Genomic DNA, 18,059 nt, shown 5'->3' on the forward strand with positions numbered 1-18,059 from the left:
CACACTCTCCACACCCTCACACACTCTCCACACCCTCACACACTCTCCACACCCTCACACCCTCTCCACACCCTCACACACTCTCCACACCCTCACACACTCTCCACACCCTCACACACTCTCCACACCCTCACACACTCCACACCCTCACACACTCTCCACACCCTCACACACTCTCCACACCCTCACACACTCTCCACACCCTCACACACTCTCCACACCCTCACACACTCTCCACACCCTCACACACTCTCCACACTGTCCACACCCACACCCTTTCCACCCTCACACCCTCTCCACACCCTCACACACTCTCCACACCCTCACACTCTCCACACCCTCACACTCTCCACACCCTCACACACTTTCCACACCCTCACACTCTCCACACCCACACACTCTCCACACACTCACACACTCTGCACACCCTCACACACTCTCCACACCCTCACACCCTTTCCACACTCACACACTCTCCACACCCTCACACACTCTCCACACCCTCACACACTCTCCACACCCTCACACACTCTCCACACCCTCACACACTCTGCACACCCTCACACACTGTCCACACTCTCCATATGGGGACAGTGTAGAGGGAGCTTTACTCTGTATCTAACCCCGTGCTCTACCTGTCCTGGGAATGTTTGATGGGGACCGTGTAGAGGGAGCTTTACTCTGTCTCTAACCCCATGCTGGACCTGTCCTGGAAATGTTTGATGGGGACAGTGTAGAGGGAGCTTTACTCTGTATCTAACCCCGTGCTGCACCTGTCCTGGGAGTGTTTGATGGGGACAGTGTAGAGGGAGATTAACTCTGTATCTAACACCGTGCTGTACCTGTCCAGGGAGTGTTTGATGGGGACAGTGTAGAGGGAGCTTTACTCCGTATCTAACCCCGTGCTGTACCTGTCCTGGGAGTGTTTGATGGGGACAGTGTAGAGGGAGCTTTACTCCGTATCTAACCCCGTGCTGTACCTGTCCTGGGAGTGTTTGATGGGGACAGTGTAGAGGGAGCTTTACTCTGTATCTAACCGCGTGCTGTACCTGTCCTGGGAGTGTTTGATGGGGACAGTGTAGAGGGAGCTTTACTCTGTATCTAACCCCGTGCTGTACCTGTCCTGGGAGTGTTTGATGAGGACAGTGTAGAGGGAGCTTTACTCTGTCTCTAACCCCATGCTGGACCTGTCCTGGAAATGTTTGATGGGGACAGTGTAGAGGGAGCTTTACTCTGTATCTAACCCCGTGCTGCACCTGTCCTGGGAGTGTTTGATGGGGACAGTGTAGAGGGAGATTAACTCTGTATCTAACACCGTGCTGTACCTGTCCTGGGAGTGTTTGATGGGGACAGTGTAGAGGGAGCTTTACTCCGTATCTAACCCCGTGCTGTACCTGTCCTGGGAGTGTTTGATGGGGACAGTGTAGAGGGAGCTTTACTCCGTATCTAACCCCGTGCTGTACCTGTCCTGGGAGTGTTTGATGGGGACAGTGTAGAGGGAGCTTTACTCTGTATCTAACCGCGTGCTGTACCTGTCCTGGGAGTGTTTGATGGGGACAGTGTAGAGGGAGCTTTACTCTGTATCTAACCCCGTGCTGTACCTGTCCTGGGAGTGTTTGATGGGGACAGTGTAGAGGGAGCTTTACTCCGTATCTAACCCCGTGCTGTACCTGTCCTGGGAGTGTTTGATGGGGACAGTGTAGAGGGAGCTTTACTCTGTATCTAACCCCGTGCTGTACCTGTCCTGGGAGTGTTTGATGGGGACAGTGTAGAGGGAGCTTTACTCTGTATCTAACCCCGTGCTGTACCTGTCCTGGGAGTGTTTGATGGGGACAGTGTAGAGGGAGCTTTACTCTGTATCTAACCCCGTGCTGTACCTGTCCTGGGAGTGTTTGATGGGGACAGTGTAGAGGGAGCTTTACTCTGTATCTAACCCCGTGCTGTACCTGTCCTGGGAGCGTTTGATGGGGACAGTGTAGAGGGAGCTTTACTCCGTATCTAACCCCGTGCTGTACCTGTCCTGGGAGTGTTTGATGGGGACAGTGTAGAGGGAGCTTTACTCTGTATCTAACCCCGTGCTGTACCTGTCCTGGGAGTGTTTGATGGGGACAGTGTAGAGGGAGCTTTACTCTGTATCTAACCCCGTGCTGTACCTGTCCTGGGAGTGTTTGATGGGGACAGTGTAGAGGGAGCTTTACTCTGTATCTAACCCCGTGCTGTACCTGTCCTGGGAGTGTTTGATGGGGACAGTGTAGAGGGAGCTTTACTCTGTATCTAACCCCGTGCTGTACCTGTCCTGGGAGTGTTTGATGGGTGACAGTGCAGAGGGGGCTTTAATCTCTATCTAACCGTTGCTGGTTTTAAATTAATTCACAGATGTTAGCATTGCTGGCCGGACCCCACATTTGTTGCCGATCCTGAATTGCCCCTTGAGAAGGTGATGGCGAGCCCCCTTCTCAAACCGCTGCAGTCCCGGAGGTGTAGGTCCATCCACAGTGCTGTTAGGGAGTTCCTGGCTTTTGGTGCAGTGATGGTCAGGGACTGCACCCGTCTTGGGAGTGAGCGAAACCGGTCGTCAGAATTTGTCACCCTCCCCGTGAGGTTCCGACGAAAGGTTTTATTTGATGAGGAGCCGCTTCACTAGGGGAGTCAGAAAGCTTACTGTTCCGTTAAGCCCCTTTGCACTTTCCAATCTGCAATGTTTATCAGGGGTACGTGAAGGGGCTGAACGAGATAGAATGGCAGCTCGGACAGAGGACGCGGTTTACCATGTGTGAGCTGTTTGATTCACCAAGCTCGAGGTCCAAGGCTGTGAAACTCACCCTCCCACTCTCAGAGTTAACTGATAATTGAGGAACCGTCACGGCACCTTATCTGTGAGACATTAAAACAAGGCCTCCTCCTCATGTTCATGTAGATACACTGATGTTCCCACAGAATTAGTTTACTGCAGAATCGTATAACCCAGGAAGCTTCGTCAAATCAGGTGGACGTTCTCTAATTCCTCGGAGTCTGACCCGATCTGCTTCCCTCTTAGTGCGAGCAAGCTGACCTCCACCAAATGTGCCCCCTTTTAATAACCCCCACACCCCCCCCAACCAACCCTGTCCCCTGTTATTAACCCCCCCCCCCCCCCAATACCCTGTTGTCACCCAATCGCACCCCCGCTGCCTCACAGCGCCAGGGACCTGGGTTCACTTTCGGCCTTGGGCAACTGTGTGGGGTTTGCACTTTCTCCCCGTGTCCGGGTGCTCCGGTTTCCTCCCCCAGTCCAAAGATCGGCAGGTTAAGTGGATTGGCCATGGTGAAATTGTCCCTCAATATTCAAGTTAGTTGGGGTTACAGGTTTATGGGGGAGTGGGCCGAGGTAAGGTGTTCATTCGGAGGGTCGGTGCAGACTTGAAGGGCCAAATGGCCTTCTTCTGCACTGTAGGGATTCTATTGATGATCCTGTGGGACAAACCTGTACCCCAGTGAGAGTCAGTGTGTGTGGGACCCATACCCCAGTGAGAGTCAGTGTGTGTGGGACCCATAACCCAGTGAGAGTCAGTGTGTGTGGGACCCGTACCCCAGTGAGAGTCAGTGTGTGTGGGACCCATACCCCAGTGACAGTCAGTGCGTGTGGGACCCGTACCCCAGTGAGTCAGTGTGTGTGGGACCCGTACCCCAGTGAGAGTCAGTGTGTGTGAGACCCGTACCGCAGTGAGAGTCAGTGTGTGTGAGACCCGTACCCCAGTGAGAGTCAGTGTGTGTGGGACCCGTACCCCAGTGAGTCAGTGTGTGTGGGACCCGTACCCCAGTGAGAGTCAGTGTGTGTGGGACCCGTACCCCAGTGAGAGTCAGTGTGTGTGGGACCCGTACCCCAGTGAGAGTCAGTGTGTGTGGGACCCATACCCCAGTGAGTCAGTGTGTGTGTGGGACCCGTACCCCAGCCCCTGTAACATGATGGTGATATACAATCCAGAAACCTGCTGGGAGCTGTCCACAAGGGCCAATTCATAGTCCCGAAAATCTCTGATGCTCGAAATGTATCCCATGAATTCAGCTTCTGGGAAAGTGTTATTTCCATCAGCTATTTCACTGGAATGGTTGTCAACATTGACTCCCCATGTGTCAACTGTTAACGTGGGAGTCACTCGAGGCAACAGTACAGTGTCAACGAGATTGCTTCCAGCAAATTGACACCGGGATGATTAGGAATTGCTAAAGTGACCAAGGTTGTTTCCCTGTAATCTTCGCCGAAGCCTATCCTCTCTTGAAGATACAGAGCCCTCCTCCCCCCACCCCTTGTCCCAACAACATCCTGCATTTGTATAGCACCTTGGTCAGAGCAAACATATCCCACAGCATCAAATATCGAAAACTGTTCAATACGGAGCCTGATGAGGTGATACTCGGACCCATCGTCAAAGACCTGGTCAATTGTGAGGACCCTCTTGAAGAAAGGAGGGGTGGGGTGGGGGGGGGAATTTTAGGAAGGCATTCCAGAACTTGGGCTAGAAACACAGGAAGGCAACAGTCCCTACTGGGCCAGGAATACAGGGCAAGCCAGGAGTCATAGAATTTACAGTGCAGAAGTAGGCCATTCGGCCCATCGAGTCTACACCAGCCCCTGAAAGAGCACCCTATCCCCGTAACCCAGCAACCTCACCTAACCTTTTGGACACTCGGGGATATGTAGGACGGCCATTCCACGTAACCCACGCAGACACGGGGAGAACGTGCAGACTCCGCACAGACAGTGACCCAAACCAGGAATCGAACCCGGGACCCGAGCGCTGTGAAGCAACAGTGCTAACCACTGCGCTACACAGCCGTCCCAGTGTAGAGACCTGAGGGCAGCAGGGCTGGAGGAGGTCAGAGGATTGGTGGAATTTACATAGGAACAGGAGGAGGCCATTCAGCCCCTCGAGCCTGTCTCGCCGTTCAATGAGATCTGTGACCCAACTCCATAAACCTGCATCTGGCCCAAATCCTTAATATCTTTGCTCAACTAAAATCTGTCAATTTCAGCTTTAAAATGAACTGTTTCAGCTTCAAGTGCTGTTTGTGGGAGGGATTTCCAACCCCCTACCAGCCTGTGAGTACAGAACTTCTTCCCGACATCTCTCCTGAACCATCTGGCCCTAATTTGTAGACTGTGCCGCCTAGTTTTAGAGTCGCCAACCCATGGAAATAGTTTATCTTCATCTACCCCGTCCTTTCCTGTTAATATCTTGGAATGCTTCGATCAAATCTCCCCTTAACCTTCTAAATTCTAGCGAAAACAGGCCTAATTTGTGTAATCTCGCCTCGTAACTTAACCCCTATGGTCCAGGTATCGTTCCTGGAAGCCGTTTAATAACCAATGGTGCATCTTTGAAGTACAGCCCCTGCTGTAATGTCGGAGATTCGGCACAGTAAGCTCTCACAGGCAGCAACAGCCGACCGGATCACGGTGCGGGGGGTGGCAGAGGCCTGGTTTCAACAAGAAAAGGAATAAGACAGGAAGTTTTTTTTTTCAAAAAGTGATTTTATTGTCTCCACATTTTCAAGTTTCCGATAGGACGCAGCAACAAACAGGCAGCGGGTTTTTTTGGGAAGTGGTCGGGATAACGGGATTCCTGAGAAATTGCACCGTGGGGAGGGGGGGGGGGGGCAGCGGGAAATCTCGTTGCAGAATTAGTGTCGCCGCCCACTCACACACACCTCCCTCGAGTTAGTTACCCGAATGCCAAGGCACATCGACTGGCGCAAGTCCGGGAGGGAGAGGGTATGCCAGGGCGCTGAGTACAGGAATGCCAAGTGGGAGATTCCCAGCTGTCCCCCTCACCGGACGCTCCAAATACACATCGGTTCGCGCAAACAGGCGATTGGAAATATCAACAACAAAGAACAAAACAAAAAAATCAGATCTTCAAGTCAAGAGGAATGATTGCATCAATGGCTGTTTCCACAGTTTCTCAATGATTCTGTCAGCATTAGAATTTTGTGGCTTTGGTAGTTATCAACTGGCGTCTTCACACTCGGGAGGTTGGGGGAAGGGGTTTGGGTGCAGGGGATGGGCTGGGCGCTCAGCGAAGTTACAGCAATAAGGGGGCTCGCCTTGTTCTGTTCTAGAAAGGCGTCGGGGAGGAAGCGCCGCGAGTTGCGAGCTTGTTACCACACCAGGTATGACCTGCCCTCGGGACACCTTCCACACTGCTATCCCGCCCCCCCCCCCCCCCCCAATTTTCGCCCCCTCCTCACAAGGAGCTGCCTATTCCTCCGGTATCATTTCCACACACACACACACACACACAAGCTTGCCAAAAGCAAGCGGCAGTGGGCTATTTGACAGCAGCAACCATCACGCCTGCTCTCACCTTCTTCCGACAACCACACGCACACAACAGACTGTCCAGTGGAATGGGGGGGGGGGGCTAATTCCTCCACCAACGGGGACCACACTATTTTAAACGATTGACTTTCCGCACCTAATTTGTATTGTGGAACCATCCTCCACTTACTGCCTCCTGCTAGGGAAATTATCCTGCTTGTATCGGGGGACTTTGCCATAGTTTCAGTCACGAGCCTCCGCTTGTTGTCATCTGCAGAGGCTCCACTTGAATAGACTCTGTTTGCCGTGAATTCTGCCTCGACCCCCAACCCACTGGCTGACGCAGTGGCGACAGTACTGACTCCGTTCTGAATTGGAATTGGAGAGCGCTCGATTTAAATATCAACATCCGCTCCCCGCCTTCGGTCAGCTCCCAGCTCAGGCCACTGAGGAGTTTATTGAAGCAGCGGTGGTGGGCTCGATAGGGAGGCACCGTGCCTCCAGGCCAGATCCATTCAAGACCGCCATGGACTTGCGTTCCTCCTCCTCCTCCTCTTCCTCCTCCTCCTCCTCCAGCCGAGGTAACCTGGCAGGCGGGAGGCAGGAGCAGGACAAGGCACTGGGGATACCAAGGAGGACCAGGCTGCCGAGGAGGAGGAAGGTACCCGCCACCACAAAGGAAGCCGTGTAGTTGCCGGTGGCATCGCGCAGCCAGCCTGGAAGAGAAAAGTGCCAAAGATTAGGTCAGTTCAAGTCTCGCTTCAGGAGCCCGGGTGCATAGCCAGAGCTGGCCCCTGGGGGGCAGTGCTGAGGGGGGGGGGGGGGCTGCACTGTCAAGAGGCGTCACCTTTAGGAGACTGCAAACAGAGGCCCTCTCGGACCTCCTCGGGGCGTTGCACAAACATCCCACAACCACAGGGGGGAGGCGACGGCGGTGTGGGCGCGGAATCCCGAGACCCAGGGTAACGCCTGGCGGATCCGCGTTCGAATCCTGGCGCGGCAGAGGGGTGAAATTTTAATTCAATTAGAAAAAGAACAGAAATCTGGAAATTAAAAGATGACCGGGAAACTGATGTTGGCCGTCACAAGGAAGGAAATCTGCCGCCCTGCCCCGGTCTGGCCGACATGCGAATCCAGACCCACAGCAATGTGGCTGAATCTCGACGGCCCCTCTGAAATGGCTGAGCGAGCCGCTCACTTCAAGGGCCCATAATCACATGAATGAATGGTAAAATCTAACAGGGGCAGTGACGGACGGGGGGATCTCCCCGGTGATCTGGCTGTGGGAGCCACCTTTCCTACATTACAGCAGGGACTGTACGTCAAAGGTGCACCGTGGCTCATTAAACAGCTTGGAACGTCCTTGTGAAAGGCCTGGTTCCTGCCATTCAGCCCATCACAAGACCATAAGAAATAGGTACGGGGCAGGCCATGTGGCCCCTCGAGCCGATTCAATTGGATCATGGCCGATCCGACATTCCTCACGTCCACTTTCCCACCCTTTCCCCGTAATCCAAGATTCCCTCGCTGATCAACGATCTATCTCAGCCTTAAATAGACTCTCCCCCCCAGCTCTCTCTGAGGCGAGGAATTCCAAAGCCCCGCAACCCTCCGAGGGAAGGAGTTCCCTCCTCATCCCACTCTGAAAGGGGCTCTGAATCTCCGCCCTCTGGTCCCAGACTCTCTCACGAGGGGCAACATCCTCTCCAGCATTTACCCTGTCAACCCCCTTAAAAATCCTCCAAGTTTCAATGGGATCACCTCTCATTCTTCCGAATTCCGTTGAGTCTCAACCCGTTTAACCTTTGCTGGTAAGACAGTCCCCCCACACACCGGGGATCGCCCCAGTGAACCTTCTCTGAACCCCCGCCAATAAAATAATAGTTTTCCTTAAATCAGGAGACCGCCAGTGCTCCAGCTGTGACCTCACGAGCACCGTATCCAGTCGGAGCAAGAATTCCCAACTTGAAATGAGGGCCAACGATCCGTTCTGCTTCCCGATTACCGCCGCACCGCTTTGTGTTTCGTACACAAGTGCCCCCCCCGGGTCCCTTTGTGTTGCAGCTCTCTGCAGTTTCTCGCCATTTATATAATACTCAGCTCTGTTGTTCTCCCTGCCAAAATGGACATTGCGTTTTCCCCACATTAAACTCCCCTTGCCACCATTCTGCCCACTTAATTAGCCTGTCAGTATCTCTTTGCAAACTGCCCGAATCCCCCTCACAACCTGCCTTTTCGCCTATTTTTGTGTCGATCTGTATCTCAACTCGACATTAACAATCTGACTGAAGGCACTGTTGCTAAGTTTGCAGATGATACAAAGATCTGCAGAGGGACAGGTAGTATTGAGGAAGCAGAGGGGTCTGTGGAAGGATTTGGACAGGCTAGGAGAGTGGGCAATGAAGTGGCAGATGGAATACAATGTGGAAAAGTGTGAGGTTATGCACTTTGGAAGGAGGAATGGAGGCATAGGCTATTTTCTAAATGGGCAAATGCTTAGGAAATCAGAAGCACAAAGGGACCTTGGGAGTCCTTGTTCACGATTCTCTTAAGGTTAACGTGCAGGTTCAGTCGGCAGTTAGGAAGGCAAATGCGATGTTAGCATTCACGTCGAGAGGGCTAGAATACAAGACCAGGGATGTACTTCTGAGGCTGTATCAGGCTCTGGTCAGACCCCATTTGGGGTATTGTGAGCAGTTTTGGGCTCCGTATCTAAGGAAGGATGTGCTGGGCCTTGGAAAGGGTCCAGAGGAGGTTCACAAGAATGATCCCTGGAATGAAGGGCTTGTCACATGAGGAACAGTTGAGGACTCTGGGTCTGTACTCGTTGGAGTTTAGAAGGATGAGGGGGGATCTTATTGAAACTTACAGGATACTGCGAGGCCTGGATAGAGTGGATCTGGAGAGGATGTGTCCACTTGTAGGAAAAACTAGAAGCAGAGGATTCACCATCTCAGACTGAAGGGACGATCCTTTAAAACAGAGATGAGGAGGAATTTCTTCAGCCAGAGGGTGGTGAATCTGTGGAACTCTTTGCCGCAGAAGGCTGTGGAGGCCAAATCACTGAGTGTCTTTAAGACAGAGATAGATAGGTTCTTGATCAATAAGGGGATCAGGGGTTATGGGGAGAAGGCAGGAGAATGGGGATGAGAAAATATCAGCCATGATTGAATGGTGGAGCAGACTCGATGGGCCGAGTGGCCTAATTCTGCTCCTGTGTTATGGTCTTACTCCAACTACTTGGTTCCATAACCTTTAATAACCTAAACAGGTGGAGTTCCTCTAACCCGCCTCTCGAAAAGTGGAAATACCGAACCGAGGGAGTTTGTTTTTGGGAGGTGGGGGTTGCTGACTGTACCTGATATGGGGGCTCCCAGGAGGCCCCCCACGCTCTCCAACATCTGCAGCAGTCCCAAAGCTCCGTAGATCCTCCCGATCCCGACGATCTCAGGCAGCAAGGAAAACACCACGGGCGTCAGGGCTCCGGCGCAGAAGCCATAGGCCACACTGATGGTCATCAGCGTGGAATAGGTGCGGGCGAACGGGATGGCAATCAGGCTGATCCCCGTCAGCAAGGTCCACAGCATCAGGATGTGGACTAGTCGCATCCTGCGCAGGTCGGAGAACCAGCCGGACAGGAGGCGGCCAATCAGGTCCATCACCCCCGCCACCGACATCAGGAACGCGGCCTTGTACTCATCGAAGCCGATGGAGCGGGCGTGGGCCACAAAGTGGACGTACGGCACAAAGTAGCCGGTGTTGATCAGGGTGATGGACAGCACCAAGGTCAGGAAGGGCCAGTGCTGGAGCAGGGTCAGGTCCAGCAGGTCGAAGATCATGCCCCCGGCTCCGCGGCAACAGGACGCCCCCCTGCCGCTCGGCCCCGGCGCCGCGCAGACCAGGTCCTCCTTCAGGGTCAGGGGTCGGATCAGGGCGCCGCAGACCATGAGGTTGAGCATCATGCCGGCGATGATGAGCAATGCCCCCCTCCACATGTACTCGTCAATCAGGTACTGGAAGAGCGGGGAGAAGACGAAAGAGCCGATGCCAACCCCGGTGAAAGACATCCCCATTGCCAGGGTCCGCCTCTTGTTAAAGTAGCGGCTAACTGCAGCAACGGCTGGGGTGAAGACCAAAGCCCAGCCAAAACCTGCCAAACAACAATAAATAATTACAGACAATTACAAACACCACTGAGATTCTCGAGGTGTCCACAGATCTCGGCGCTCTCGTAATTGAGTCACGAAAGTTAGTATGCAGGTGCAGCAAGTAATTAAGGCGACTAATGATGTTTACAGCAGGGAAACAGGCCCTTCGGCCCAGCTTGTCCATGCCGCCCAGTTTCTATCACTAAGCTAGTCCCACTTGCCCGCATTTGGCCCATATCCCTCTGTACCCACCCTGCCCATGTAGCTGTCTAACTGCTTTTGAAAGGACAAAATTGTACCCACCTCTACCACTACCCCTGGCAGCTCGTTCCAGACGCTCACCACCCTCTGCTTGAAGAAATGACCCTCAGGTCTACTTTGTATCTCTCCCCTCTCACCTTTAACCTCTGCCCTCTAGTTCTAGACTCCTCTACCTTTGGGAAAAGATATCTACCTTATCAATGCCCCTCATTATTTTATAGACCTCCATAAGATGGGTAGCATAGTGGTTAGCACTGCTGCTTCACAGCTCCAGGGTCCCAGGTCCGATTCCCGGCTTGGGTCACTGCCTGTGCGGAGCCTGCATGTTCTCCCCGTGTCTGCGTGTGTTTCCTCCGGGTGCTCCGGTTTTCTCCCACAGTCCAAAGATGGTTAGGTGGATTAGCCGTGATAAATTGCCCCTTAGTGTTGGGTGGGGTTACTGGGTTATGGGGATAGGGTGGAGGTGTGGGCTTGGGTAGGGTGCTCTTTCCAAGAGCTGGTGCAGATTTGATGGGCCGAATGGCCTCCTTCTGCACTTTAAATTCTATGAAGATCACCCCTCGGCCTCCTACGCTCCAGGGAAAAAAGTCCCAGCCTATCCAACCTCTCCTTATAACTCAAGACCATCAAATCCTGGTAGCATCCTCGTAAATCTCTTCCGCACTCTTTCTAGTTTAGCAACACCCTTCCTATAACAGGGTGACCAGAACTGAACACAGTATTCCAGGTGTGGTCTTGTACAACTTCAACAAGACGTCCCAACTCCTGTATTCAATATTCTGACCAATAAAACCTCACCTTCTTCACCACCCTGTCCACCTGCGGCTCCACCTTCAAGGAGCTATGAACCTGTACCCCGAGATCTCTTTGTTCTGTTATTCTCCCCAACTCCCTAACCATTAACTGAGCAGGTCCTGCTATCCCTTATTAAGAAAGGAACTGAACACAAGGGGAAAGATGTTACGCTTCAGATACACACACAGGGCGTTGGTGAGCCCACGCCTCGAATATTAAGAGAGGTTGTGGTCTCCTTATTTGAGGAAGGGTGTAAATGTGTCCGAGGTGGTTCACTGGACTGAAACCTGGAATGAGCGAGTTTTGTTATGAGGGGAGACACTAGGCCCGTTTCCACTGGGGTTGAGAAGAGGGAGGAGCCTGAAAGGTCTCGGCAAGGTGGATGTGGAAGACTAAGGGGGCACGGTTTGAAAATTGGGCGTCGCTCTTTTAGGGCAGCCATGAGGAGAATTGTTTCCCCTCCGAGGGTTGTGAGGCGTTGGAACCCGCTTCCTCGGAAGGCAGTGGAGGCCGTGGGGGGGGGGGGGGGGGGGGGGGGGGGGGGCAGGGGTGTCGCTGAATATTTTTAAGCTGGGGTACATAGATTCTTGTTGGTGCAAGGGAATCAAAGGTTATCGGGGGTTAGATGAGGAATGTGGAACTCAACACTAACAGATCAGACATGATCTTATTGAGCGGAAGAGTGAGATGAAGGGGCTGAATGGCCTCCACCTGCGGCCAGCTTGCATGTTGGTACACAGCACCTTCAACATATTGAAGCACCCAATGCGCAGAGATCTCGGAGGGTTGTCGGGGCTGGAGGATGTTAGAGACAGGGAGGGGTGTAGGGGCTGGAAGTTACAGAGATAGGGAGGGTCGTAGGGGCTGGAGGAGGTTACAGAGATAGGGAGGGGTGTAGGGGCTGGAAGTTACAGAGATAGGGAGGGTTGTAGGGGCTGGAGGAGGTTACAGAGATAGGGAGGGTTGTAGGGGCTGGAGGAGGTTACAGAGATAGGGAGGGGTGTAGGATTGGAGGAGGTTACAGAGATAGGGAGGGGGTGTAGGGGCTGGAGGAGGTTACAGAGATAGGGAGGGGTGTAGGGGCTGGAGGAGGTTACAGAGATAGGGAGGATTGTAGGGGCTGGAGGAGGTTACAGAGATAGGGAGGGTTGTAGGGGCTGGAGGAGGTTACAGAGATAGGGAGGGGTGTAGGGGCTGGAGGAGGTTACAAAGATAGGGAGGGTTGTAGGGGCTGGAGTAGGTTACAGAGATAGGGAGGGGTGTAGGGGCTGGAGGAGGTTACAGGGATAGGGAGGGGGTGTAGGGGCTGGAGGAGGTTACAGTGATAGGGAAGGTCGTAGGGGCTGGAGGAGGTTACAGTGGTAGGGAAGGTCGTAGGGGCTGGAGGAGGTTACAGAGATCGGGAAGATTGTAGGGGTTGGAGGAGGTTACAGAGATAGGGAGGGTTGTAGGTGCTGGAGGAGGTTACAGAGATAGGGCGGGGTAGGGGCTGGAGGAGGTTACAGTGATAGGGAGGGCCGTAGGGGCTGGAGGAGGTTACAGAGATAGGGAGGGTATTCAGAGCTGAAGACAGACAGGAAGAGGAAAAGGGTAACCAACCATCTCTGTGGCTAGCACACAATCCAGGCTGGCACTGTGGCAGCACTGAGCGAGTGCCACACTGTCCAGAGTCTACAGTCTTTAGAATAAGATCTGTCAGGTTCTCTCACGTAGACGTCGCTTACCAAGGCACAGCATTTGCTGCCCATCACTAATTGCCCTCTAACAGGGCGTCTCACTCGGCCATGTCACAGGGAGGGGCGGTTCAGAGTCAACCACATCGCTGTGGGACTGGGGTCACGTGTAGGACTGACCGGGTAAGAAGATTAGTGAGCCCGATGGGTTTTTACAACAATCACACCTGGATCCTGGCTAATATTAACCCCTCGGTATATTAGAAAATGGGCATTATCTCAATGCAGTCTTGCCTACGTATTGACTGCCACATTTTCTCCTTTACCTGAGGTTATGATTGTCAAACACGGAAAGTACAGAGGGGAAGTGAAAGAGGAAGTTAGACTGGAGGAGAGAGTTTCTGGGCAAAGATTAGCAGCTACCACAGAAAGCGCAGTAAAGTATTTCAGAAGGTAACATGTAAATGACGCCGCAGTCCCAGGAGGCCATGGGCTGCTGTCCCCCAAAGAGAGCTGACTGGTGGCAACGTAACAGGAGGGTCATAGCAGGTTCGGGTGGCAGGGTGGTTGGATTGACTGGGAACCATCAACAGATCTCCTTGTGGAGGTCGAAGGCATGGCAATAAATGAGTACCATAGAGGAGGCCACTGGGCCCATCCAGTCTGCATCGGCCCTTGGAAAGAGCACCAAGTCCACGCTTCCACCCTATCCCCGTAACCTCAACTCACCCCATCTTTTTGGACGCTAAGGGACAATTTATCACGGCCAGTCCACCTCACCCGCACATCTTTGGACTGTGGGAGGAAACCGGAGCACCCGGAGGAAACCCACGCAGGCACGGGGAGGACGTGCAGACTCCGCACAGACAGTGGCCCAAGCCGGGAATCGAACCGGAGACCCTGGCGCCGTGAAGCAACTGTGCCAACCACTGTGCTGCCCGTAAAAGTACTTTGCGATTGTGAAAGAGGGTGCGACCCAGGTCACGGAGAAATATGAGATAGTTGAGAAATTGGATAGGGTTCAGATTGAGAAAGGAACAGGTTCTGACACATCAGCGTTGCTGAAAGGTAAGCAAATGGTGTAGTCCAGGAAGGGCACGCCATGGGCGGCCGTGGTAATGCAGCACTGTGCAGGGACGCAGCGAGATAAACATCAACCGTTGCTCATCCCACCTTAACCGCAGATCTTTCTATTCCTTTCTCTCTCTCTCGCAGGTGTTTACCCAGCTTCCCCCCCCCCCCCTCAAATCTCGGATATTCACCTCAAGTTCCACATTCTCACCACTCTCCTCAGCCACGGTTCAGCACCAGACGGAAACTTTCAGATGGTTTAATCCTGTATCCCGTGCTGCTGCCCTATACTTCTGTATTCTCTAAACGCTTATGGAACCGCCAGCCGTCTTTGTGGGTGGTTTAACAGAAATTAAGAGTCCCGTGTCTGGTACGTTTAGCCGTCGACAGCACCAAGAAGCACCCGGCTATTAAATGGGATGATGCTCAATTTCGGGGCCTCGGTGAGGAACGCCCCTTCGGACCCCCCCCCCCCCCCCACACACCAATGTCTCAACTTACCAATGAGCCCCCCCTTCCGTACACCACCTTGTACGGGCAGGGATTCCCCGGGCCCCATCCCGGCACGGGCAAGATGCCACCCAGGCACCATGGCACTGCCGGTGCTTCAGTGGCATAGGGGTGGCAGGGTACCACCCTTCCCTCACCTCAGTGCCCCGGGGACAATGCGGGACTCGCTCCCACGGGGAGTGGGGAGAATGTGGGACTCGCTCCATGGGGAGAATGTGGGACTCGTTCCCACGGGGAGTGGGGAGAATGTGGGACTCGCTCCCACGGGGAGTGGGGAGAATGTGGGACTCTCTCCCACAGGGAGTGGGGAGAATGTGGGACTCTCTCCCACAGGGAGTGGGGGAGAATGTGGGACTCGCTCCCACGGGGAGTGGGGAGAATGTGGGACTCGCTCCACGGGGAGTGGGGAGAATGTGGGACTCGCTCCCACGGGGAGTGGGGAGAATGTGGGACTCGCTTCCACGGGGAGTGGGGAGAATGTGGGACTCGCTCCCACGGGGAGTGGGGGGGTGGAATGTGGGACTCGCTCCCTCCCACGGGGAGTGGGGAGAATGTGGGACTCGCTCCCACGGGGAGTGGGGGAGAATGTGGGACTCGCTCCCACGGGGAGTGGGGGAGAATGTGGGACTCGCTCCCACGGGGAGTGGGGGAGAATGTGGGACTCGCTCCCACGTGGAGTGGGGGAGAATGTGGGACTCGCTCCCACGGGGAGTGGGGAGAATGTGGGACTCGCTCCCACGGGGAGTGGGGAGAATGTGGGACTCGCTCCCACGGGGAGTGGGGGAGAATGTGGGACTCGCTCCCACGGGGAGTGGGGGAGAATGTGGGACTCGCTCCCACAGGGAGTGGGGAGAATGTGGGACTCGCTCCCATAGGAGCGACAGTTGGACAACATTTACTGAACAATCCTGAATGTGCTAAAAATTACGCTGACAACCAATTTAAGATTATCAGTTGTGTTCACAGTGTGGCACAGAGAGTGCTAGTATCTACATTTTTAATTCACAGGCCCATGTTCTTTGCACAGAAATAACATTGTGCCTGTTTCAACTGAACAAAATAGGTGGCAGCCGTCCCCTGGTTCATTCCTCCGGGGGGGGGGGGGGGGGGGCCTCCCGGGTTTGATGCATTATTATTGTGCGCCGAACGCAGAGAAGGTTCAGGGATGAAATAAGAAGGTGGGGGGCTTTGTGGCTGAGGATGGAGGCGGGTTTGTGTAAGGGGGGGGGCGGGTCGGGGTTGGGGGAACTGGCAACGTTACCGCTCCCGATGGCCCCAGGGACGTGGTCGCCGAGTCCAGTGGTGGTGGCCATGCTGAAGATTTGGAAGCAGCTTCGGCAGCGATTTAGGTTTGGAGCGAAGTTCCGGGGGTGGGAAGAGACGGGGAACAGGGAGATGAAGGATCTGGATCTGCTTCTGGAAGGGCGGTTTGCGAGCTTGGGAGGAGCTGAATGAGAGGTTTGGGTTGGGGCGGGAGGAGGAGGGTTGCCGGGACATGCAGGTGCGGGACTTTGCGAGGTGGATCTTACCGATCAAAAGGGAGGAGGAGGAGCTGGGGGTGGCGCTGGAGGAGGGATCGTAGTGTGAGGTGCTACGGAGGGCGAGTGCCTCGACTTTGTGCGCGAGGCTGGGGCTGATCCAGGTGGAGATGGTGTCACAGGGCTGGACCTGACCAAGTCGAGGATGTGCCGGCTGTTCGAAGGGGCGGAGGACGGCTGTGAGCGATATGGGAGGGGCTCTGCGAACCACGTGCACCTGTTCTGGTCCCGCCAGAGGTCAGACGGGTTTTGGAGGTCGAAGGTCAGCACCATTCCGGGGGCTCGGCATGTTGGCCTGGAGCCCAGTCCCCTAGAGGCCAGATTTGGGGTGTCAGACTAGTCGGAGTTGCAGACGGCAGCGGGGGGGGGGCTGATCGCAGGCGGATCTTGTTGGGGTGGAGGTCAGCTTCTCCAGCCTGTGCCTCGGCGTGGTGGTGGTGGGGTGGGGGCCCTGCCGGAGTTCTTAACCCTGGAGAAAGTTTTGTAGGGTGGGTGGATGGAGAGGGGGGGGTGATAGGTTCTACAATAGTTGGGGTTTGTTCATTTTGAATTGAGAGTTGGTTACTGTTGAATGCTGAGGGAGGAAGGGGCGAGGTATGTGGGGGGTGGGGGGTTAATGTGTTGCGTGGAGAGGGGGGTTAGTGTTGCGTGGAGAGGGGGGTTAGTGTTGCGTGGAGAGGGGGGTCAGTGTTGCGTGGAGAGGGGGGTCAGTGTTGCGTGGAGAGGGGGGTCAGTGTTGCGTGGGGAGGGAGGGTGATGCTTGTTGTAAATTGTAAAAATGTTGAAAATTTATAATAAAAATACTTTCAACAAAAAAAAAAAAAGTTTTGTTGCCTCCTTCGCTTCGGTATTCCTGTAAATGGGAGCAAGACAATAACGTTTCCTGTTTTCAGCGACAGTCATTTTAAGTTGTCTAAAAATGCTGGTGTTGGTCGATCGAGCGTTAAGGTTTCGGATTGTTGGGACTGTGTCAGCAATCTCCTCAGGGAGTGAAACCGTCAGGCGGCGCTCCCTGGTCACGCGGCGCTCCCTGGTCACGCGGCGCTCCCTGGTCACGCGGCGCCCCCTGGTCACGCGGCGCTCCCTGGTCACGCGGCGCTCCCTGGTCACGCGGCGCCCCCTGGTCACGCGGCGCTCCCTGGTCACGCGGCGCTCCCTGGTCACGCGGCGCTCCCTGGTCACGCGGCGCTCCCTGGTCACGCGGCGCTCCCTGGTCACGCGGCGCTCCCTGGTCACGCGGCGCCCCCTGGTCACGCGGCGCTCCCTGGTCACGCGGCTCTCCCCTGGTCACGCGGCGCCCCCTGGTCACGCGGCGCTCCCTGGTCACGCGGCGCTCCCTGGTCACGCGGCGCTCCCTGGTCACGCGGCGCTCCCTGGTCACGCGGCGCTCCCTGGTCACGCAGCGCCCCCTGGTCACGCGGCTATCTCTGATTTTTCTTTCTTGGCACATTGTGGACGCTCAGGGTTGCTGCGCAGTCCAGAGGGAAGTTTGGCCGTCTCTCGATGGCCTCCACTGAGGGCCGGCAGTGATCGGGCCCAGTCAGGGTGGGCACCGTCCTGCCAACAAAACAAATAACGGCCAGAACCTACCCACACCGAGAGACACAGAGCAGAGAAGCTGCAGCCTCTTGCCGCCAATCGGCCAGTTCCTCCGGCCACTTTCACACTCACCTGAGAGCAGGCCGATCGAGAGGTAGAGGTGAGTCAGGCTGGTCGCCAGGCACGCAAGCATCAGCCCCAAGCTGGAAAGAAATGCCCCCATCAT

At 54.8% G+C, this 18,059-nt stretch overlaps 1 protein-coding gene across 1 annotated transcript; it reads right to left on the reverse strand.

Annotated features, from left to right (window-relative positions):
- Positions 1–6,200: 6,200 nt before the first annotated feature.
- Positions 6,201–18,059, reverse strand: LOC119958356 (monocarboxylate transporter 13-like). Its single transcript, XM_038786812.1, has 3 exons — positions 17,966–18,059; positions 9,657–10,448; positions 6,201–7,014 (listed from the first exon to the last, which is right to left on the reverse strand). The coding sequence occupies exons 1-3, from the start codon at positions 18,057–18,059 to the stop codon at positions 6,737–6,739; spliced, it is 1,164 nt and encodes a 387-aa protein (XP_038642740.1). The 3' UTR covers positions 6,201–6,736.

Source organism: Scyliorhinus canicula, chromosome 29, assembly GCF_902713615.1.
Source record: "Scyliorhinus canicula chromosome 29, sScyCan1.1, whole genome shotgun sequence".
NCBI classification, from domain to species: domain Eukaryota; kingdom Metazoa; phylum Chordata; class Chondrichthyes; order Carcharhiniformes; family Scyliorhinidae; genus Scyliorhinus; species Scyliorhinus canicula.